The 21,861-nt window shown below is 37.0% G+C and overlaps 1 protein-coding gene across 1 annotated transcript; it reads right to left on the reverse strand.

Moving 5' to 3' along the window:
* Nucleotides 1-3,411: 3,411 nt before the first annotated feature.
* LOC145031988 (putative N-acetyltransferase HLS1) lies at nt 3,412-5,689 on the reverse strand. The gene is made up of 3 exons (XM_078980649.1): nt 5,342-5,689; nt 5,074-5,261; nt 3,412-4,555 (listed from the first exon to the last, which is right to left on the reverse strand). Exons 1-3 carry the CDS (start codon nt 5,531-5,533, stop codon nt 3,694-3,696), a joined length of 1,242 nt encoding a protein of 413 aa, XP_078836775.1. The 5' UTR covers nt 5,534-5,689; the 3' UTR covers nt 3,412-3,693.
* Nucleotides 5,690-21,861: the final 16,172 nt, after the last annotated feature.

A 21,861-nucleotide genomic window follows, 5' to 3' on the forward strand; every position in this document is an offset into this window, starting at 1 on the left:
TGCAATGGCCACATTTCAGTTTGTTGAGAGATTGTAAAAGAGATATGGTATCCTTCACGCCTTCGTATCTGAAAAACACGAAATAGGAACCTCCTTTATCTTTCCACACCGGTATGTATGTATTGAAAAGCTTCCCATAGCTTCTGAAGGAGTTTTTCAACATGAGTACAATTGTCCCCGTCGGTAGATTTGAGGCATAGAAGGAGGTAATTCTCTTACCACCTGAAGATCGAAATTTTTTCCGATCAACTTCTTTCCACTCTCCCCCTCCTATCTGGCACAACTATCCGACGAGAGCATTTTCAATAAGTTTGATAATTAACATGTATAAAATGATTTTTTTCACTCCACCACCCTTGTCCTTTCAGCGGGTAACGCTATATGAAAGGGTCGGGACAAAAAATTTAAATATATTCAAAGTTATTAAAGACCTTCCAAATTTAAATGATAGTCATGAAGTTAAATATTAATTATATTAATAAATAAAAAGAGAATTACAAATATAACTTGATTTTTTAATGACTTTTTACAAAATAACAAAAAAATAGGACTTTTTATAAAATAGTCACGCAAACAACATAGTCACGCAAACAACAGACGATACTCACTCATCTACAATTTCGAGTATCGTTTGTGATTTCGGCCTCGCCTATAATTTTTTTTTTCATTTACGAGATGACGAAATCGCAGTTGATGTTTGGTCATTTGTGGATTCCTCTCACCTCAGTTGCTGTTTCCTCGCTTGTTTTTTTTTTTATTTTTTTTTCGATGAAGAAATTGCAGACTACCAATGCCATCTACGGTTTCCTCTAACATGTATGCGACTTAACCTCGTACAATAAATTATACCTATTTTTGGCACTCATTCGTTTCAGCTTTCATATTATAAACTTTTAAACTCTATGTTATGAAATTAAATAAACTTTTATACTCTATGTTATGAAATTAAATAATCATATATGACTATTAAATGTCAAACTTGTGAAATTTCATGTATAAAAATTGATATGACCGATATTAATAACAAAATGTTTACGTAGCAGATATGATCACGCAATTTTTTTATATATATTTTTTACATTTATGATCGCTCCAAAAGAATTGGAAATAACATTAATTCGTATACAAAATAATATTTTCTTGTTCCTAGAGTCACATAGATGTTTATGATGATCAATAAAGATTATAATACATGGAAATATCGACTGAGTTTTTTATGGTGCCAAATGTCTTGCTTTTTAGTCAACATACAAAAATATAATTTGGTATATTATCTACCAATAGATAATAAAAAAAGAGTGTTTCTTTTTTTCAATTTTAAAGTCGATTGCAAACTCGAATACACACTCCTATGTGGGACAATTCAATTTTGGCTTATTTTTTATTATTATACTATTATATTACTATATTATATAAAATTATATGTCCAATCAAAGCTCATAAATGTTTTTAACTTACATAACTATATTTTTAGATTAAGAACACCATAGTCACCATCAAATCCATCGTCAAGTCCAATCATTTACACAAAATAAAGCTATAACAAACAAAATATTAATCGTTTTCTTAAGCTTTGATATAATTAAAGGCCCTAATTAAATCGGAGTGATAAAGAAAACTTATGCATACATATACATACACACAACAAAAACATTATAATTAGGATGATTAATAATGTAAAATTTGTGCCTCTATAACAAAATGGTAATAAGACAAAAATAATAATAATTCAAGTCTAAGAATAAACTATAAACATGACTAGTTGTTTTTTTTTTTTTTTTTTTAACAAACCACGATTGTAACTAAAAGTCTAAAACAATACCATATCCATTTTTATTCTTATGTATCTCTATTCTCTAGTGAATAAAACACAAACGGGCCACCACATTGTTCTCATTTAAATTTTCCCATTACTATCGATATATATTCTACTCATATTTTAATAAAAAGAAAATTGTGAGGCGGGGGTTCAATAAGACAAATATACAAAAACCCAAAAAGGTTTCCTAACTTAAAAATATCTTTTTGAAATGGATATTCAATTTTTAGATATATAATCTTATGGTATGTGTATGAGCATCATCTACTTTGTTTTATTCTAACGGTTAAAATATTTTTGAATGGCACCACGAATATAATAGTTGGTAAGACAAATTAGTCGTAAACGATTGAAAAGAATAATAATAACCCATTATTTGAAAACTAATTGCAAATATAACTTTAAGAAGTAGAAGAATTTTATTTTTAAAATATGTGGAAATATATAAGGATGTCAACAAAGGTAAAAGGGACGAGTATTACATCTCTGTCCCCACCCTTGAAATTTCTCCATTCTCCCGCCCCCACGGATGCCTCTGAGATTTTCAGTGTTCCCATCCCTGCCTCCGAAATTTCTCTATTCCACTGAGATTTTCAGTGGAAATAAATGGAGAGCAAGGGTGTAACAATATAAGAAGTTAAATTTTGTAGTCAAAATCTGCATGAAGGACATGGACACACTTTAGAAACTTCTCCAAGTCTTTTAAAATGCATTTTAACTAAGGCAAAATATATAAAGTCAGGCATCTTTAAGAGACTTCAAAAGCTTCTAAAGGCCTTTGATGTAATGTTAGTTGAGTTGGATTTTACTAAGGAAAAATATGTTAAAGTTGAAGCATCTTCAAAGACTTGAGAAGCTTCTAAAGACTTCTGAATTGACTCGTTATCAATACGTCAAAACATTATTACCTTATAGATTTAATTCTCCAGTAAATTTTTGTAGCTTGAAAATGATGTCTTTTATTACCACTATCAATTTGAGACCATAACACAATAGAATAATTTATTTGTTATGTTTTTTAATGTCACATATCATCAACTCATTAGTTGAAAAAACTCAAAAGATGGCCAAAATAGTAGAGTTTTATATCGATTTATTTATAAGATCCACATATTTGTATTTGTCTAATTTTATTGTCTTTGTATAAGTTGATTAAACTTGGTAACACATCTGTTTGAAAAAAAAATTCATATGGAGAGCTTGTTAATTTACAACCCACATTAAAAATGAATCGAGTCTTTTTCAAAAGAATAAAGTAATTTTAATTGGTTTTAATTTTTTATGACATTTTTTTAATGATAAATGTAATATATTTCTAAACTACTCTTAATGCCAAAATTTGAAGCTTCAATTTCAAAGGAGAACATCTTAAGTATCCCACAATAAGCAAGACGTTTGTCTAACCCACTAATTTGAATAAACCAAAATCCGTGATACATAGACATATAATTAAATTATTGATCAAGGAAAATGAATCATACAAAAATTCATAAAATACTAATTCGTCTTTTCCAATCCTCAATTAGTCAATTTCTATCAATACTTAATACACAGATTAGACGATAACAAAGAATCTTGTGAAAATCATGAAATTGAAAAAAAATCTTGGCAATGTTTGGATGAAAAAGGATCTACAAAAGCTTACCATTTATTTACATAAAAGGAGTAAAATACCATATAGGTCCCACTTTAGAATATATACCCCCTTCCAAAACACATTTCCTTCCTTTCCCAGTTTCCCCCATCCACTCGTTACAAATACTAAAAACTAAACAAGCGATTAGACTTTACTTCAAAGTCTAAACTTTAAACATTTTTGTATTCTCTAATGATTTTATCAAATATACATCAACAACTTTCAACATCAAGACCTTTCAAAACTCTCTAGGATCGAGAAAAAAAGATAAACCAGGTTGTGATTTTCTCCAATCCCCCACAAAACCATCACTATAATCTTCATCAAGTCTCTTGATACACCATAAATCCACAAATGACAACACTTTCCAATGTGGAATCACCAACTTGAGTGGATCTTCACTCGATACCTCAGTCGCCACAACTCCACACTTGTGCTCCTTTGCTAAATTATGAGCAAAACCAAATAAAGCCTTTGCAAAATCCAGATAAAACGGACCTTCCCCACCAAACCCGTATAACAAATGGAGCCCAAACGGGTTAAAAATCTTGGGTAAAGAAGGTAAATTCAAAAAAGGAAAGATCCGATCCAAGACCCGGGTTGTATTAACGAACCCTTTCCTTAACCTCGACGCCCCTTTAACTTCCAACTTAAACACGTCGTTACAATTCCAAACGCTCATGATAGCCCATGACCCAGGCGGGTTGGAAAGAAACCGATCCGACCCGGCCCATGATATTGAATGCGGGCAATCTTTTGGAACAGCGAGGAACGTGCCAAGGTTTAGGTTGTTTCTGAGTACTGAGTCGATGTCTCGTGGGAAGAACTCGGTGGTGGAGAATCGGTGGCGGTAAATGGTTTCAGCGTCGGATGGTGAGAGTTTAATGATTTTGACTCGGTGGTTGACTCGGAGGCGGTGGGCAAACACTGGGTGGACGAGGACTGAAGGGTTGCGGAATTTTGAGTATCCGCATTTTCCGGTGAAGAGGTTAACGGAAGGTTTGTTGGTGGCGTCGGTTGCGATGTATGAATATTCGGCGCCGTTGTTTCTAAACCAATCTTCCATTTGAGAAACGAGCTTTAACCCAATTTTCATTCTCCTGTAATTTCATTTAAAATAATTAAAAATTGAGTTTAATAATAATAAAAATAGCTAACTTATAATTTGACGATAATAATATAGAGGTTTACTATTTTTGAATATATTATTCTTCATTTATATTTCTTCAAACGATAGTATTTATATTTTTTGAGAACGAGTATAAAATGTGTTTCTATTTTTAGAAGTACAAAAAAATAACCGATGAGGCCTACTGGGTAGTTTGTTTTCATGATGGGACTACCATTTTTCTAATTTTGGCAATTTTCTCATCATTGAGTGTTGCTTCAAAAGTTTTAATATCTTCTAATATAAATCAAATATAGCACATAATTTAAAGATTATTTTCTGAATAATATTCAATTGAAAAATGTAGTAAGAATAATAATTTTGAAACTAAAAAAGTTGTTTTTTCAGTAGTCATTTCATAAAATTCGATTGTTTGTTCGTTTTAATTTTAATTTTTTAAAAATATGTGTTGTTTTGTCTTTTATAAAAAAGATATGTCGATATGTATACCGGTGAGATGGAGAGACTCGTAGGCCTAAAATATAGGCAAGTTTAGTAAAGACAGGGCGAAGTTCCGGCGGATAATTAGCTTTCCGGCATGCTTTTCTACCGCATGTAACGGTTTTGATGCAGCCCCTAATCATCCCCACCACCTCTCTCGTCTCATCTCCACCGCCGTTCACCACCATCTCCGCCACCTGAAAATTCCATCGACATTCAGTGAACATAAATACACAATAAGAAATTAAAATTTGATTAAGATTTCAATTATGTATACCAGCATGAGATACGCAGGAGAGTTGCGAACTCTGCAAACAGGGTCGCCTAAGAGGTCGGCGTGGAGTGAGAATTCACCACTTGGGCCTACCTCACAGCTTCTCTCCACCTGTTCTACTCTCTCAATGTCTGTTTTTGGGTTGTACTCTCTTATCACCACCACCGTATCGCCGCCACTCTCGGCCACCACCATCGTCTCTTCGAAAATCTCTCGGAAATTAAGGAGTTTAAAGAAGGGTTTAGTGGGACAAGAGACGAGAGAACGAGGGGTTGATGGATTGGTGAGGATTGTTCAATCATGGTAGCCTTTATATACGTGATTTTGGGGCTACCCTTTCAAATCTCTTCATTTAAGCATCATAGTAAAATTTGTAGAGGAGCTTTGTTATTAAAAAAACTTCAAAATAGAGTTGTTTATTAATATCTTTATATTAGAATTGTTTTTTCTTGTTTTTTTAGAGATTCTATATAAATTGATAATATATAAGTGTATGAAAATATTGGATTGTATAGTAATTAAAAATGTGTATACGAAAAACTTGTTAATTAACAAACAACATAAACAAAACGTTGATTTGAGAAAGTTCAGCTTATAACTTTTTTAATTTTCACAATTTTTGGACTGAAAAAACTAATAATAAATTCATATTGTGAATAGTGCTGTGTTTTTATTTATTATTATTATTATTATTTTATTATTAAAGATTTTCTATCGACACCTTCTTTCTGGTTCCCAAATTTCTCGGCCCATGCCAAGTAATTTACATGTCTATATATTATATTTGTCTATATTCTATGGTATACGAGGATTTATTGAATAGATTGGATGACAAAATTCGGTATCTGTTAATCATGAATGTTTTAGTATATAACTAGGATTTTATCCGCCGCGGGTTGCAACGTCAATAATGTATTTAAGAAGTAGCAGAAAGTAAGTTGTTACATGTTGATCAGAAACTTAGGAAGATTTAAATAAACAAAGTATAATATTTTGGTGCGAAAGTCATGTCAAACAAAGATAATCAAAATCATATTATATGTGACATACATATAAAAATAAATAACTAAGTTCTTTTTTTTTTTTTAAATTAAAAAACGGAAATTTAAATAATTAAAGATGTATTATATGTGTCTCGACTTAGAAGTAAGAAACGTACATAAACATAAACACCAAAAGGTAGAAAAACTTACGTTGAAACGTAGACAGACTCATATTTATACCGATATGTGTATATATTTGTTTTAAATCAATGAACTAGAGTTATTAATTTATGCTAAAATAATTTATGTGGAAACGTTGGTTACCTCTAATTTATATCCACTCATACAAAAGGTTACAAAATTAGAGGTGTGATAATTGTAGGAAAATCAGATCATATACAAATTATCGAGGATAAAATAAAAATATAGAAAATAGAATAGATGAAATTGACATTTTCCACGTTTAAATACATCGGTGAAGAATATGATAAAAAATAATGAGTTGAAAATGTCATTTTTTTAAGTATAAGGACGATACTAATATCCTTCTTAATAAATGAAAGTTTTTTTGCCACATGTTCTATTCTTCTTCATTTGGACACATGGTATTTTTTAGAATTTTTGAATTTTCTATTTTCCACTTGTCATTTTATTCTAATTTTCATTTTATTAAATTAAAATTTCACATTTAATATGTAAGGTATTTATTAGAAATAATTTATATATGTAATGTATTCAATGTATTAAAGTCTCATTAATTTTAATAATTTAAATTTTTTCTTATTTTTCTTATAAATAAAACTTATCAATTTATTAATTAATTTTTTTAAATAAACCCATGTAATACATGGGTCTCACACCTGGTAAACATAATATGAGGCTTAAATTGCCAAAAATAAAAAAGAATAATGTTAAAGGATTGAAAATAGAAAATAAAAAAAGCGGAGGGGAACCGAAAGAAAAAGTTTGCTGCAGATATTGGTTTTTAGAAGATATATAATTTGCCATATATATATATATATATATATATATATATATATATATATATATATATATATTTTCAGAAACAAGCAATTGTGTTAGTTTTCGGTTAGTTTCCTTAGACGCTCTATACTAATATTTTAATGTCTTTTAATAAGAGGCAGTTTTGAATCATTTTGATTCGGAGCATTTGATTATATCTTATTTTTGTATCTGAATCTAAAAATACATCTTATTCGATAAGACATGTAGCCGCATCAAAAAACAAAAATCATTTCCCTTTTTGCCCTAAGTTTACCATTTTCTCTCCTCTTTCGTCCATTAAACACCAACCCTCATCTATTTCGCCTTTGTATCTTCGACGTTAGAGAGTATGAACGACGCCCTTGAACCGACCGAGCCAACGTCGCACACCTTCTGCGGCCATTGCCACCCTCCCACATCTTCGGCGCCACCTTCACACATCAAAGCCCAACGCCTCTTCAGGTATGTATTTAGTTTTTCAGTTTTTCCTTATTCATCTTGATATTTGTTAAATATGATGATGAAGTCGCAATGTTCTCCTCCAAATAAGATGAAATCAACGATTTTTTTTTGTTGAAATCGGTCGTTTGTTGTTGAAATCGGTGACTTCTCCTTCACATTTGATGAAAGTGTTTTGCTAATTTCTTAATATAACTACGAACAACGATGCATTTTTTTTTTCTATTTTCCTCTGTGCTGCGTTTTTTTAAATCTTTTTTTATAATTTTCTTTCCCTCCGTGTTTGTTCTTTCTCTTTTTTTTTTCTTCCATGTTTTATGATTTTAACCAAAAAAACTAATAAACAGGATTTCTGTGATGGGGAAGATGGGTGGAATTGATGATGGAAAATTTTGTAGATGTTGAAACCAATTAGAGATTAGGCAAGAAAAGCTATTAGAAAATTTTATTAATAACTTGCTCGTTTTTTGTTGCTGAAACTAGGGGTGTAAACGAGTCGAGTCAATCCCGAGCTTGGCCAGGTTCGGCTCGGCTCATTTAAGTTATGACGAGCTTGAGCTCAAGCTCGGCTCGATTCAAGCTTTATTTTACCGAGTTCGGCTCAAGTTGGTGAAGAATTATATAGGCTCGACTCGAGCTTGAGATCAGATTGTTTTTTGTCTGGGTAGCCTAAATAAGTTTAAGCTCAGTTTAAGCTTATTAAGAATGTAACATCCATAAAATTAATAAAAAAAACTAAACTTTTAAAATCAACCTATAAGTCATCATTATTTACAAAATAGTTTTCAAAACATGTTCAATATCAGTGCTTTCCCAAAGTCATAAACATAACACAAAGAGGTGCACGATTTCACCTTCACTTACCCGCAATCCTCTGAGGTACCTGAAACATAACCCAAACTATAAGCCCAAAGCTTAGTGAGCTCCCCCAAAATACCAATACACAACAAATAGTACATGTATAATAACAACATACTATGGGTCCAATCAACCATTTGGTTGGAATGCCAACATACTATGGCTCGAGTCAACCATCGGGTTGGAATGTCAACATACTATGGGTCTAATCATCCTCAAAATGGAATATCCTCGGGGCTATTTGACCATCGGGTTGGAATGCCCAAAGGTTCCAAAACCCAACCATAAGGCTTGAAGATGCAAGGGCCTAACAAATTAAGCACTTAATCCTTAAAGTATGAAGCCTATCCTTTCTAAAAGGGATTTTAGCACCAAAACCATCCCGAAGGTCAGTGCTTTATAGGCATACATGTCCAATGCATGTCTTGAACCCATATTAGGTCAGAAGAGGGATTTATGATCTAATCTCTATGCATGGCATCAAAACTCGACTATAGGCCGATCCAAGACTCTATTAGGTTATCTTGACCTGAAGATTCACAAAGTTGCAAACTTTATGAGATCTAACCATTCCAACCTTCAAAAGCAAGAAGCTAAAGGGACAAAACTCAAGATCTAGCAACATGGAAGGAAAAAATTGGATCTTGGACACTTGCAAAGGTACAGAAGAGTGCCAAACTGAAAGATGAGGGTTTGCTTGTTGGATATTTGCTTCCTTCTTCCAACTTATTTCTTCTTTGGCTTCAAAAACACCATACTAGCTCACAAATGAGAAGGAAGGATGATAAGGGTTTCCAAGGATCAATTTGGGGAACTGGAGGCTGATAAAAGGCCAGCTAGTGGGACTTATGGAGATTATATAGGGTGCAAAACCCTAAAAATTAGGGTTTTCTCTGATGGGTTTTGAGCATTCTAACACTTATATGGTGTAGATGCAACCGTGGAAACCTTGGATCTATGTTTTCTCTATTATACATGCAAACATTCATTTTTACAAGGTTACATCCTAACTAGCATATCATGGGGTATATATAATACAAAAAAAACTAGTAGAATGATGTACCTTTCTTGTAGCTTTAAATCCTTAAGACTTTGTGAGCTTAGCACCCCAAATGTGATGCCTCAAAGGCTTCACACAACACCACTAACAATTGGAATAACCTGAGATGAGATTATTATGCACCAAAATTGGCTAGCCTTCACTTGTATCACTTAAGTACTGATTTTACAAGCATGATGCTTTTTTTATATAGTGTACACATTAGGGTTACACCATGTAACTCATGACCTTCCATATTCTTCATTATCCATGGATTTTAACCTCCATGGAGTATCCATGGGTCACCACACGGGTTTAGCCCAATCATGAAGAACTATGGCTCATAAGCCCACTATATAAGAATGAATGATTTACCAAATCAATCCCCATTTATATAATTAGTCTCTTTCGATCACAAAATTAATTCCAAACTATTTCTTGATCAATACTAATTAAATAATTCATATTAATATATTAGAACTTATAATATATTAATAAACCATAAATATCATCTTCTCATAAAAGTCTATCCAAATTGTTCCGATGCCATGCAACCCAAATGGACCATGCCAAATCGGGTTAAGTACATACCAAATATAGATATAGACTTAGACACCTTATCTGTGACAACCCAAAAAATTTTTCCGTCATTTACAACCCGAAATTCCTAGCTTACATTCTTCTTTTATATCAAAGTTAGCTACGTTTTGCTATTTTATAATGAAGTTTTGGGTCTAAAAGAGTGCTTAAAGCTTAGTATAAATGAGATACGTGTCGGAGGATGGGTTGGTTTGGTTATAGCATTGGAAAAACGGGCCAAACACACCAAAACAGGTGTGTGCGGCCAGCCAGCTTCACACAGGCCAACCGCACACACCTCCAGCCGTACACAACCTCTTATATATTCTATCCTTGGTCATTTTGATCATTTCTTACACTCTTGCAAAGCTAGGACTCGAAAATCCTCTCAAGTATCATCCAGAAAGGTAAACTCTTTCACCAAGAACACCAAGAACATCATGTTTCCTGGCAGCACACATGGCCGCACACACACATATAGTGTGTATTTTGGCCATACACTTTTTTGTATAGCCTTTTAACCCTTCGTACAATCATTTATGGTTGTAACACTTCAAAATAAGTGTTTAGTAGTCCCGTAAGGTGGTCCCAATTCATTAATTAGTTGTTCATAACACTAATTATATTTATATATGTATCAATATGTGCTAAATAGGATTCGCGTGTGTACTTAAGTCACCACTTGATACTTAGCAACAGATCCAACATTGTCATTAGAACCACTCACTACAGGTGAGTTCATACCCCTTAATGAACCTTTCTAAATGTTTTTGCATGTTTTAGGGGGGGGGGGGGGGGATACAAGTACAACACTACATGTTTTATTATCAATTCATATGTGATTTAGAATTTTTTCATTAGAAAGAGAGATTTCTCTACACTTTTAGATACATATCAATAAAACTGTTTTAACTAATTATTAAATGTATTTTAAGGCTAAATTGTTGTTTAACAACTTTCAAAATTACGTTTTTACTATTTTCCTTTATATATATATACATATATATACATATATATATATATATATATATATATATATATATATATATATCTACACTAATATATTTATATAAGTAAGACTTGAAGGACTTAGGACCGATAACTCACCTTATTTCCTGTTCTTGTTTGATGTGGTCTTAGGGTACTGGTTGTCCGTCCGACTTCGTTGAAGTCTTAGTTATACATCATATATATTTGTGTTAGATATGAAAGTTTTTCATTTTATTCATTACCTTTGTTGATCAGAGGTAGGAGTTCACATACACTAGTTAACCATAATAGGTATAGTTAAGGTTATTGCTCGTTACCTCTACTACTACTATACTCACTATATCGGTTAATACTACAAGATAATGCGAGTATAAAAGAACACTCTACTTACTATACTATATGTATACCATACTAAAGCATAAGAGAATTCACTAATACAAAGAATATCGCACTATCTCTCTATAAGGTGCTCTACTGTACTTACACCATGTGACCAGGGCTTTCCGAAAGGAAAGCAACACTATATGTATAGATTTATACGGAACTGAAACTATTACATCCCGACTGTTAACTATAGTCCGAGCTGACTAGGTCAGGGGTGGCACTACATTACTTCACTACGCATGACTGGGAAGGTCATCGGACACTCTACTACTTTATAGTTGGTCACATGAGAAGTTACACCTATTTCCGAATAAATACACTAAGGCTTAAAGTCTAAACTAATATCCCGAAGTAATTAAAGATCTACTGACTAAAGTTACAACATTACTACTTTTAGCAAGCGTAATGTTTCTTCAGCCATATTACCCACTTGAAGACTATTACTACACTTATACAATTGATGGTTTCAAAGATAATACTTTTACACACTCAAAGGATTGACTTACAAATGTACTTTTCTGGAAAATATAGGATTTTCTAGGGAGTTCTTTTACTCATAAATACAAGTTCTAACTCTTATACTATAAGTTTGCAAACACTTTTAAACTACAACGACACTAAATTCTTATGATCTCACCAGCTTTATGCTGATACTCGTTTTCAAAATATCTTGTATCCTCAGGGCAAATATAGACAGGTACAGGGCAGCTTTTGGAGAAGAGGGAGTATATACAATACTCATCTCTTATTTTTGTTATACTTTTGGCTATACTTTTGGTGTCTATTAAACTTTACAGAACACAATTGTAATCATATTCACTATATACATATGAAATGGTTGTTGTTTCTTGTTTTTACTATTATGCAATTGTAATGATATTGTACATGATGTCCTCCACCCCAGAACGTATTCCGTCGTTCTCGGTTTTGGGGTGTGACAAATTGGTATCAGAGCATTGTTTATAGTGAATCAAGTATATCAACCCATAAAAGATATACGAACTATAAACACTTCGGGACTAAAACAAAATGACCAAGAATATATACTTTTTTTTAAGTACACACTCACCACTACAAAGGGTCAGTATCATTCTAGAACAGAACAGAAGTATTAAATATTGTTGAACAACAAAATTAAGCTTAGAGACATATAGTCACATCTGGGTGGATGTAGCCTGATCAACTACATCTCTCTAGAAGTGACTAGCATGTGCCTAAGAATGATTGTGATGTTGCAACAAGTCTAAAAACTTACCAACACTACCACAAGCTCGTTAGAATAAGAATACTATAGGAGTATTTTGCACTCTACTAACTACATATGTGATAACTAAAAGGGTCGTTACTGGTAGAATAATAGTTTCTAAGTGGATACACCATGGTTACATGTGACTAGGGCGCTATAGACTCAGAATCTGCGACCTTTGCTTCATTTCTTGTTCTTGTTTGATTGGGGATCTGGGGTTAAGGTTGCTTATTCGAAGGACTATCTTGTTTCGGTTACATGTAATTGGTATGCACTACGCAAGTATTGGGTCGACTAATAACGATCCATCTTATAAGTATCCAAAATTAGTACGTCTATTAACCTTTCTTTCCCCATTCTCGCGTAGATAGCATGGTTGGCTTCCACCATCCTGACGATTCGTATTATCCAAACCAGTGCAATGAAGGATGGATCGACGAGGAGCCAGAAGATGATCACCCGATCCTTTTGGATGATCACCATGCAGAAGGCTTCTCGGATAGCTCCAACTCCGAGCCAGAAGTTAACAACCTACTCCCTGTAACTCCAAACCCCAACCCCCGTCCAGTGTTTCAAGGCCCCACTCCCATGTGGCAATAACCCTGAATCGATGGAGCGAGGAGTAGGGTCAGTCGGTACCTTACGGTGGAGACCGAAGATTCTACAACATAAACGAAGGAGGATCAGCGGATCGAGTCTTGCCCATTATGGTCCGAAGGATTTCCAGGAATGTCGAGCAAGGTCAAGCAGCAATTGGCCGAGTTGTGGAGATTGATGCCAACTCTAACCTCAACACTGCTCGCATTCGTCAACTAGAAGAAGCTATAGGTAGGACAAGGATGACCAATGAGGTTCTGCAGCAACAGCTAGCTGCATCTCGAGCCGAAGTTAGGGAACTCCAAGCGCGTTAGGGGACTCATGAACGACAACTTTAGGAAGTTATGCGCCATCTAGCAGATCTAAGGGTTCGTCCAGTGGATACCCGTCATCAGTAGAAGATATGTACTTGTCTTTCTCTTTTGTTTAAATAATAGCCTTTCTTTTCTATGCTCAGTAGAGCACTTGTCTGTAAACATTCCTAACTTTGAAGGTACTCTAATTAGGTCTCCAGACTGCCAACATTTTCCTTTTGGTTTGATGTAAGGCCTACTGTTAGGTTACTTTTCCCGAACTTGTATTACATCATTAATACCAGAAATTGGCAGTTAACTACTCTATTGCTATGACTCTCTATTTGATTATGGATTATGTTGATCTAATCCATAAAGAACTCTTATCATACTTCCGATAGACTCTTACCATTGTCACTATCCCCATAAATTTTCAGTAAAAGATGCCTCCCCGCAAACGCCCGAACAGAGGCAAACCTGCAGCTCAAACTCCACCTCCACCACCTCCTCCTCTACAGTTCGATCGAATGGTGTCTCAAATAGCTGTGACCGCAGCTGTGATGGAAGCCATGGCCCAAATGAACTCCGTCGATGCTAGTGGAGCCGGAATGGGCACTAACTCCAGACATGGTGAAAATCCCCCTCGTGCACAGGGTTGTACTTATAAGGATTTTATGAGCTATAAACCAACATTCTTCAATGGGACCGGAGGAATCCTTGCTCTGTCTCAATGGATTGAAAGAGCCAAAGCTGTCTTTGAAATGTGCTCATGCCCCGAGGAGGGAAAAATCAAGTTCGCTACTGCCACCCTTACTGAAAGGGCCCTGACATGATGGAATGGCCATGTCAATTCACTATCCTTAGTAACAGCCAATGCCATAGGCTGGGACACACTAAAGGACCTACTGAGAAAGGAATATTTCCCTAGAGGTGAAGTTCAGAATCTTGAGGAGGAACTCTGGAACCTCAAGATGAAGGGGACATATATAGTGGCTTATACAGCCAGGTTCTGTGACAAGGTGGCTATGTGCCCTAACATGATCCCTTCCGAAAGCAAGAAAATCAAACGATACATCTAGGGTTTAGTGCCCCCATATCAAGGAAATGTTCTATCCTCTCATCCTGCAACCTTTGATAGCGCCAAGGAGTTGGCCCACAGGTTGATTGATCATGAAACTCCTCCCACTCCAACAACAACAACTACAACTGCCACTGTACCACCCAAATCATCCGACAACAGGAGGAAATGTGAGGATTGGAAGAAGGACAAAAGAACTCAATCTTCTTCCAAAAACCAGCAGATCATGGCTGTCCATGCTGCCACCACTCCTGCTACTCCTGCACCGGAGAAAGCTGATGTTGGGAACCTACCCAAGTGTCCCAAGTGCCCCTTCCATCATAACGGCCCCTGCCGTGAATTGCAATGTACCAACTGCGGCCGGAAGGGCCATACCGTCCGGTTTTGCAAATCCCAACCCAAACCTATTTCCCAAGTTTCCGGATTTGGGAGTGAGCTAGGCCTGCTATGGCTGTGGTGAAGAGGGCCACTTCAAGAAGAACTGTCCAAAAGCTGGGAGTGCAGGAGGAACTAGAAGACTACTCACTATTGGCCACAATGAAGTAGTAGCGGACCCGATAGTAGTCACAGGTACGTTTCTTCTCAACAACTCTTATGCATGTGTATTATTCAATAGTGGTGCAGAAAGAAGCTTCATAAACCAAAACTTTAAACTCTTACTTAAACATTCCCTGCAACCACTGAAAGAAAAATTCATCGTAGAAATAGCTAACGGAAAGACCGAAAGCTCTAACGAAATTTACATAGGTTGTACCCTCACGTTGGACGATCATTCATTCCCAATCGATCTCATACCAGTATCGATCAAGAGTTTCAATGCCATTGTTGGCATGGATTGGTTGAGTCTTCATCACGCTGATATTCTATGTTTCGACAAAGCCATCCGCCTAAATCCACCGAATTGCGAAACTCTGTTAATCTACGGGGACAAACCCGGTACGAGTCTTTGTATCATCTCAAGTATTCAAGCCCAGAAGTACTTGCCCAAGGAATATCGCGCCTTTCTTGCACACGTCGTCAACTCAAGCCAGAAAGTGAAAGATCCAAAAGACATCCCTGTTGTATGCGATTTCCCTAACGTCTTTCCGGAAGACCTTCCAGGTTTACCTCCCAAACGTCAGGTTGAGTTCAGAATCGATCTAGTCCCAGGAGCTACCCCCGTAGCTAAGTCACCCTATCGTTTAGCGCCTGCCGAGATGCAAGAACTATCCGGTCAACTTAACGAGCTGCTCAACAAGGGCTTTATAAGACGGAGCCTCTCAACTGGGGAGCTCCGGTCTTGTTCGTGAAGAAGAAAGACGGATCGTTCCGTATGTGCATCGATTATAGGGAGCTCAACAAGCTCATGATCAAGAACCACTACCCTTTTCCTCGTATAGATGACCTATTTGACCAACTACAAGGGGCGAGCTATTTTTCCAAGATTGATCTTAGGTCCGGGTATCACCAGTTACGAGTCCTTGAGGAGGATGTTCCGAAGACAGCCTTCGCACTCGTTATGGACACTACGAGTTCGTAGTGATGCCCTTCGGGCTGACTAACGCACCCACAGTGTTCATGGACTTGATGAATAGGGTGTGTCATCCATACTTAGATCAGTTCGTCATTGTCTTTATTGATGATATACTCGTCTACTCTCGGAGTGAGGAAGAACACGGGAATCATCTACGACGAGTCCTAGAAACCTTGCGATCGGAGAAGTTATATGTGAAGTTCTCTAAGTGCGAGTTTTGGATCCGAAGAGTTGAATTCTTAGGACACGTGGTTAGTGAGGAAGGAATCCATGTAGACCCGTCCAAGATTAGAGCTATTGAGAACTGGCCAGCACCAAAGACGCCTACAGAAATTTGTCAATTTCTAGGCCTCGCTGGCTACTATCGCAGGTTCATTCAGAACTTCTCTCGGATTACGAAACCTCTCACTACGTTGACACAGAAAGGCGTACCATTTAACTGGGAAGAGAAACAGGAGAAGGCATTCCAGAACCTGAAGTGAGCCCTATGTACCGCACCAGTGTTATCCCTTCCTGAAGGAACCGAAGATTTTGTGGTATACTGCGACGCATCGAACCAAGGGCTCGGTTGTGTCTTGATGCAACGAGGTAAGGTCATCGCCTATGCCTCAAGACAGCTGAAGACACACGAGATCAACTACACCATGCACGACCTCGAGTTAGGGGCAGTTGTATTCGCTCTGAAGATCTGTAGATATTACCTGTATGGGACGAAGAGCACAATATACACTGACCACAAAAGCCTCCAACACATACTGAACCAGAAGGAGCTCAACATGAGACAACGACGGTGGGTCGAACTACTCAATGATTATGACTGCGAGATTCGTTATCACCCGGGAAGGCCAATGTAGTAACAGACGCACTAAGGAGGCTCAACTTGAAGCCTTAAAGCCTGAGAATGTGGCGGGAGAATCCCTGTGTGGAATGTATAAGAACTTGGAAGTCAAGGGTGATGGAGCCTATTATCTCATGGACCGAATCTGGACCCCGTGCCACGGTGGCTTCAGAGACTTGGTTATGAAGGAAGCACACAACACGCGATACTCCGTTCACCTAGGTTCAGATAAGATGTATCTAGATCTCAAAAAGCTATATTGGTAGCCTAATATGAAAGCAGAGATTGCTACCTTCGTGAGTAAATGCCTTACCTGCGTGAAGGTTAAGGTCGAATACCAGAAGCCATCAAGTCTTCTACAACAACCAGAGATACCAGAGTGGAAGTGGGAGCGGATCACTATGGACTTCGTAACTAAGCTACCCAAGACAACGGGTGGATTGGATACCATATGGGTCATTGTCGACAGACTAACCAAGTCCGCACACTTCCTACCCATCAAAGAAACAGACAAAATGGAGAAACTCACAAGAACATACATTAAAGAGATAGTTTGACTGCATGGTGTCCCTGTATCTATTATCTCGGATAGAGATAGTAGGTTTACTTCGAGATTTTGGCAATCACTGCAAAGCGCCTTAGGGACGAGGTTGGACATGAGTACAGCCTACCATCCGCAGACTGACGGAAAAAGTGAGAGGACGATCCAAACCTTAGAGGATATGTTGCGAGCCTGTGTGATTGACTTTGGTAAGGCGTGGGATACACACTTACCCCTTGTAGAGTTTTCCTACAACAACAATTATCATACAAGCATCAAGGCAGATCCATTTGAAGCCCTCTATGGCCGGAAGTGCAGATCCCCTCTGTGATGGGCTGAGGTGGGTGACACTTAGTTAGCTAAAGGAAGAGTTCCTGACAGCACTCTCACGGGTCCAGAGATCATCCGAGAAACGACCGAGAAGATTGTACAGATTTGCGAACGATTAAAAGCCGCTAGGGACCGATAGAAAAGCTACGCAGACAAACGAAGAAAGCCTTTGGAATTCCAGGTGGGAGAACAAGTCCTTTTGAAGGTCTCACCCTGGAATGCCACGATACGCTTTGGAAAGAGTGGAAATCTGAACCCAAGGTACATAGGGCCTTTCGAGATTCTCGCTAGAATCGGCCCCGTAGCTTACAAACTCAACCTACCCCACGAGCTAAGTAACATACATCCTACCTTCCATGTCTCAAACTTGAAGAAATGCCTGTCCGACGAGACTCTCGTTATCCCACTTGATGAGGTTGAAGTCAACGAGAGCCTCAACTTCGTGGAAGTGCCAGTGGAGATTATGGACCGGGAGGTCAAACGAATGAAACAAAGCCGCATCCCAATTGTGAAGGTTCGATGGAACGACAAACGAGGGCCGAAATTCACTTGGGAGCGCGAAAATCAAATGAAACTCAAATATCCCCATCTCTTTAATTAGTAGTACTGTAATAACTTAACTGCTTGTATTCTAAATTTCGGGATGAAATTTCCTTAACGGGGGGATGATGTGACAACCCAAAAAATTTTCCGTCATTTACAACCCGAAATTCCTAGCTTACACTCTTCTTTTATATCAAAGTTAGCTACGTTTTGCTATTTTATAATGAAGTTTTGGGTCTAAAAGAGTGTTTAAAGCTTAGTATAATTGAGATACGTGTCGGAGGATGGGCCGGTTTGGTTGTAGCATTGGAAAAACGGGCCAAACACACCAAAACTGGTGTTTGCGGCCGCACACTAGTGTGTGCGGCCAGCCAGCCGCACACAGGCCAACCGCACATACCCTCCTATATTCTATCCTTGGTCATTTTGATCATTTCTTACACTCTTGCAAAGCTAGGACTCGAAAATCCTCTCAAGTATCATCCAGAAAGGTAAACTCTTTCACCAAGAACACCAAGAACACCAAGAACATCATGTTTCCTGGCAGCACACATGTGCTGGCCGCACACATGGCCACACACATGTGCTGGCCGCACACATGGCCGCACACACACATATAGTGTGTATTTTGGCCATACACTCTTTTGTATAGCCTTTTAACCCTTCGTACAATCGTTTATGGTTGTAACACTTCAAAATAAGTGTTTACTAGTCCCTAAGGTGGTCCCAATTCATTAATTAGTTATTCATAACACTAATTATATTCATATATGTATCAACATGTGCTAAATAGGATTCGCGTGTGTACTTAAATCACCACTTGATACTTAGCAACAGATCCAACATTGTCATCAGAACCACTCACTACAGGTGAGTTCATACCCCTTAATGAACCTTTCTAAATGTTTTTGCATGTTTTAGGGGGGGGATACAAGTACAACATTACATGTTTTATTATCAATTCATATGTGATTTACAAATTTTCATCAGAAAGAGAGATTTCTCTGCACTTTTAGATACTTATCAATAAAATCGTTTTAACTAATTATTAAATGTGTTTTAAGGCTAAATTGTTGTTTAACTACTTTCAAAATTACATTTTTACTATTTTCCTTTATAAAAGTATATATATCTACACTAATATATTTATATAAGTAAGACTTGAAGGACTTAGGACCGATAACTCACCTTATTTCCTGTTCTTGTTTGATGTGGTCTTAGGGTACTGGTTGTCCGTCCGACTGTCGTTGAATTCTTAGTTATATATCATATATATTTGTGTTAGATATGAAAGTTTTTCATTTTATTCATTACCTTTGTTGATCAGAGGTAGGAATTTACATACACTAGTTAACTGTAATAGGTATACTTAAGGCTACTGCTCGTTACCTCTACTACTTTCCAGGTCACTACTCCTCCATTAAGGGTAAAGACCCAGCCCGACACCGAACGGTGGCGAAGGGCTTTACTCAAACTCCCAGCAGATCCTTGAGATAGTCATGGAATTCAAGACTTAGGTACTCTCCTCCTTGATGGTATCGAAGCATCTTAATTTTCCTACCCAATTGATTCTCCACTTCATGTTTGAACTCTTTGAACTTTTCAAATGTTTCTGACTTGTGCTTGATTAAGTAAATATATCCATATCTACTATAATCATCGGTGAAAGTCACGTAGAAGCGGTTCCCATCCTTTTTGGTGGATCTAAAGGGCCCACACATGTCGGTGTGTATGAGATCCAACAAACCCTCACCCCTCTCACAAGTGCCAGTGAAGGGCGACTTGGTCATCTTTCCAACTAAACAAGATTCACACATGTCATCTTTCCTAAGGTTGAATGACTCCAACACTCCATCCTTTTGGAGTTGGGCGATGCACTTCTTGTTGACATGTCCAAGACGACAATGCCACAAGGATGCCTTATCCATACTATTGGTAGAATCCATACACAACACATCATTTCCTAGGTTATCTATAACCATAACAGTTTCATAAATTCCATTACAAGGCATAGCTTCAAAATATAAAACACCATTTAGATAAGCATAAATCGAACAATTCTCATTATTAAACAAATATCTAAATCCTTGTCTAAATAAACCATGAAAAGAAATGATGTTTCTTGCCATATCTGGCGAGTGGCAACAATTATTTAAATCCGAATTCAATCCATTACTAAGCACTAAATAATACACTCCAATCTTGGTTACAGGAGACGATCTTCTGTTTCCCATGATTAGATTTATTCTTCCAAGCTCCACATCCCTATTTCTTCCTAGTCCCTGCAAATCGGAAGATATGTGATAACCACATCCTATATCAAGAACCCAAGAAATAGTATGAGATGAATCATTAGATTTAATTGTGTAAATACCTGCGAAAGATGGCTTGATCTTCCCATCCTTGATGGCTTGCCAATATTCCGGACAACTTCTCTTCCAATGCCCTATTTTGTGGCAATGGTGGCACTCTGCCTCCTTTGGGTTTGGGTTGGGCTTATCATGATCAACCTTGGTCCCACTAGAAGAGGAAACATCTTGGGACTTTCCCTTGCGGTGTCTCTTTGAATAAGCCTTCCTCTTCTTGCCCTTCCCTTGCCCAATTGCCAAAACAGGAGTAGCGGGTGGATTGGGAGTTGGTGCAATAGACTTATCCTTGAGGTTGGTCTCAGCAGTCCTTAGAAGCCCTTAGAGTTTGCTTAGGGTGACCTCTTCCTTGTTCATGTGGTAGGTCAACCTAAATTGGTTATAGCATGAGGGCAAGGAGTGTAGAACAATGTCAATAGCCAAATCTTCCCCAAAGTTGACATTCAACTTGCGAAGATGATCAACATACCTTTGCATCTTTTGCAAGTGCACGGTTAGAGACTCTCCACTTCCCATCTTATCAGTGATCATATTCGTTATGATTTCATATCGCTCTTGCCTCGTGCTTTGGTGGTATCTCTCCATCAAGTCTAGATGCATCTCATAAGGATACATGTCCTCATAGGACTTTTGGAATTTTGAGTTCATCGTGGCTATCATGATGCAATGGACTTTCATTGCATCACGTTCATAGGTCTCAAAGACAACCATTTCTTCGGGAGTAGCAGTTTCAGGATTGATCTTCTCGAGCATCTCATCAAGAACATACTCTTTGTCCTCGTAACGCGCGATCGTATGAATGTAACTTATCCATTCACTAAAGTTCGATCCATCAAAAGTCACTTTTTGACAAAGGCTCATTATAGTGAATGAGCTAGCAG

Source organism: Lactuca saligna, chromosome 2 (genome assembly GCF_052625555.1).
Source record: "Lactuca saligna cultivar CGN05327 chromosome 2, ASM5262555v1, whole genome shotgun sequence".
Classification (NCBI taxonomy): Eukaryota; Viridiplantae; Streptophyta; class Magnoliopsida; order Asterales; family Asteraceae; genus Lactuca; species Lactuca saligna.

Bases quoted from the DNA above. Each gene is read 5' to 3' on its own strand.
- LOC145031988 (XM_078980649.1), bottom strand. From the start codon at position 5,533: ATGGTGGTGGCCGAGAGTGGCGGCGATACGGTGGTGGTGATAAGAGAG. The intron at 5,262-5,341 runs GTATACATAATT...TGGAATTTTCAG, and splicing joins CTCCTGCGTATCTCATGCTG to GTGGCGGAGATGGTGGTGAA. The intron at 4,556-5,073 runs GTATACATATCG...ATGAAATTACAG, and splicing joins CGAGTCTCTCCATCTCACCG to GAGAATGAAAATTGGGTTAA.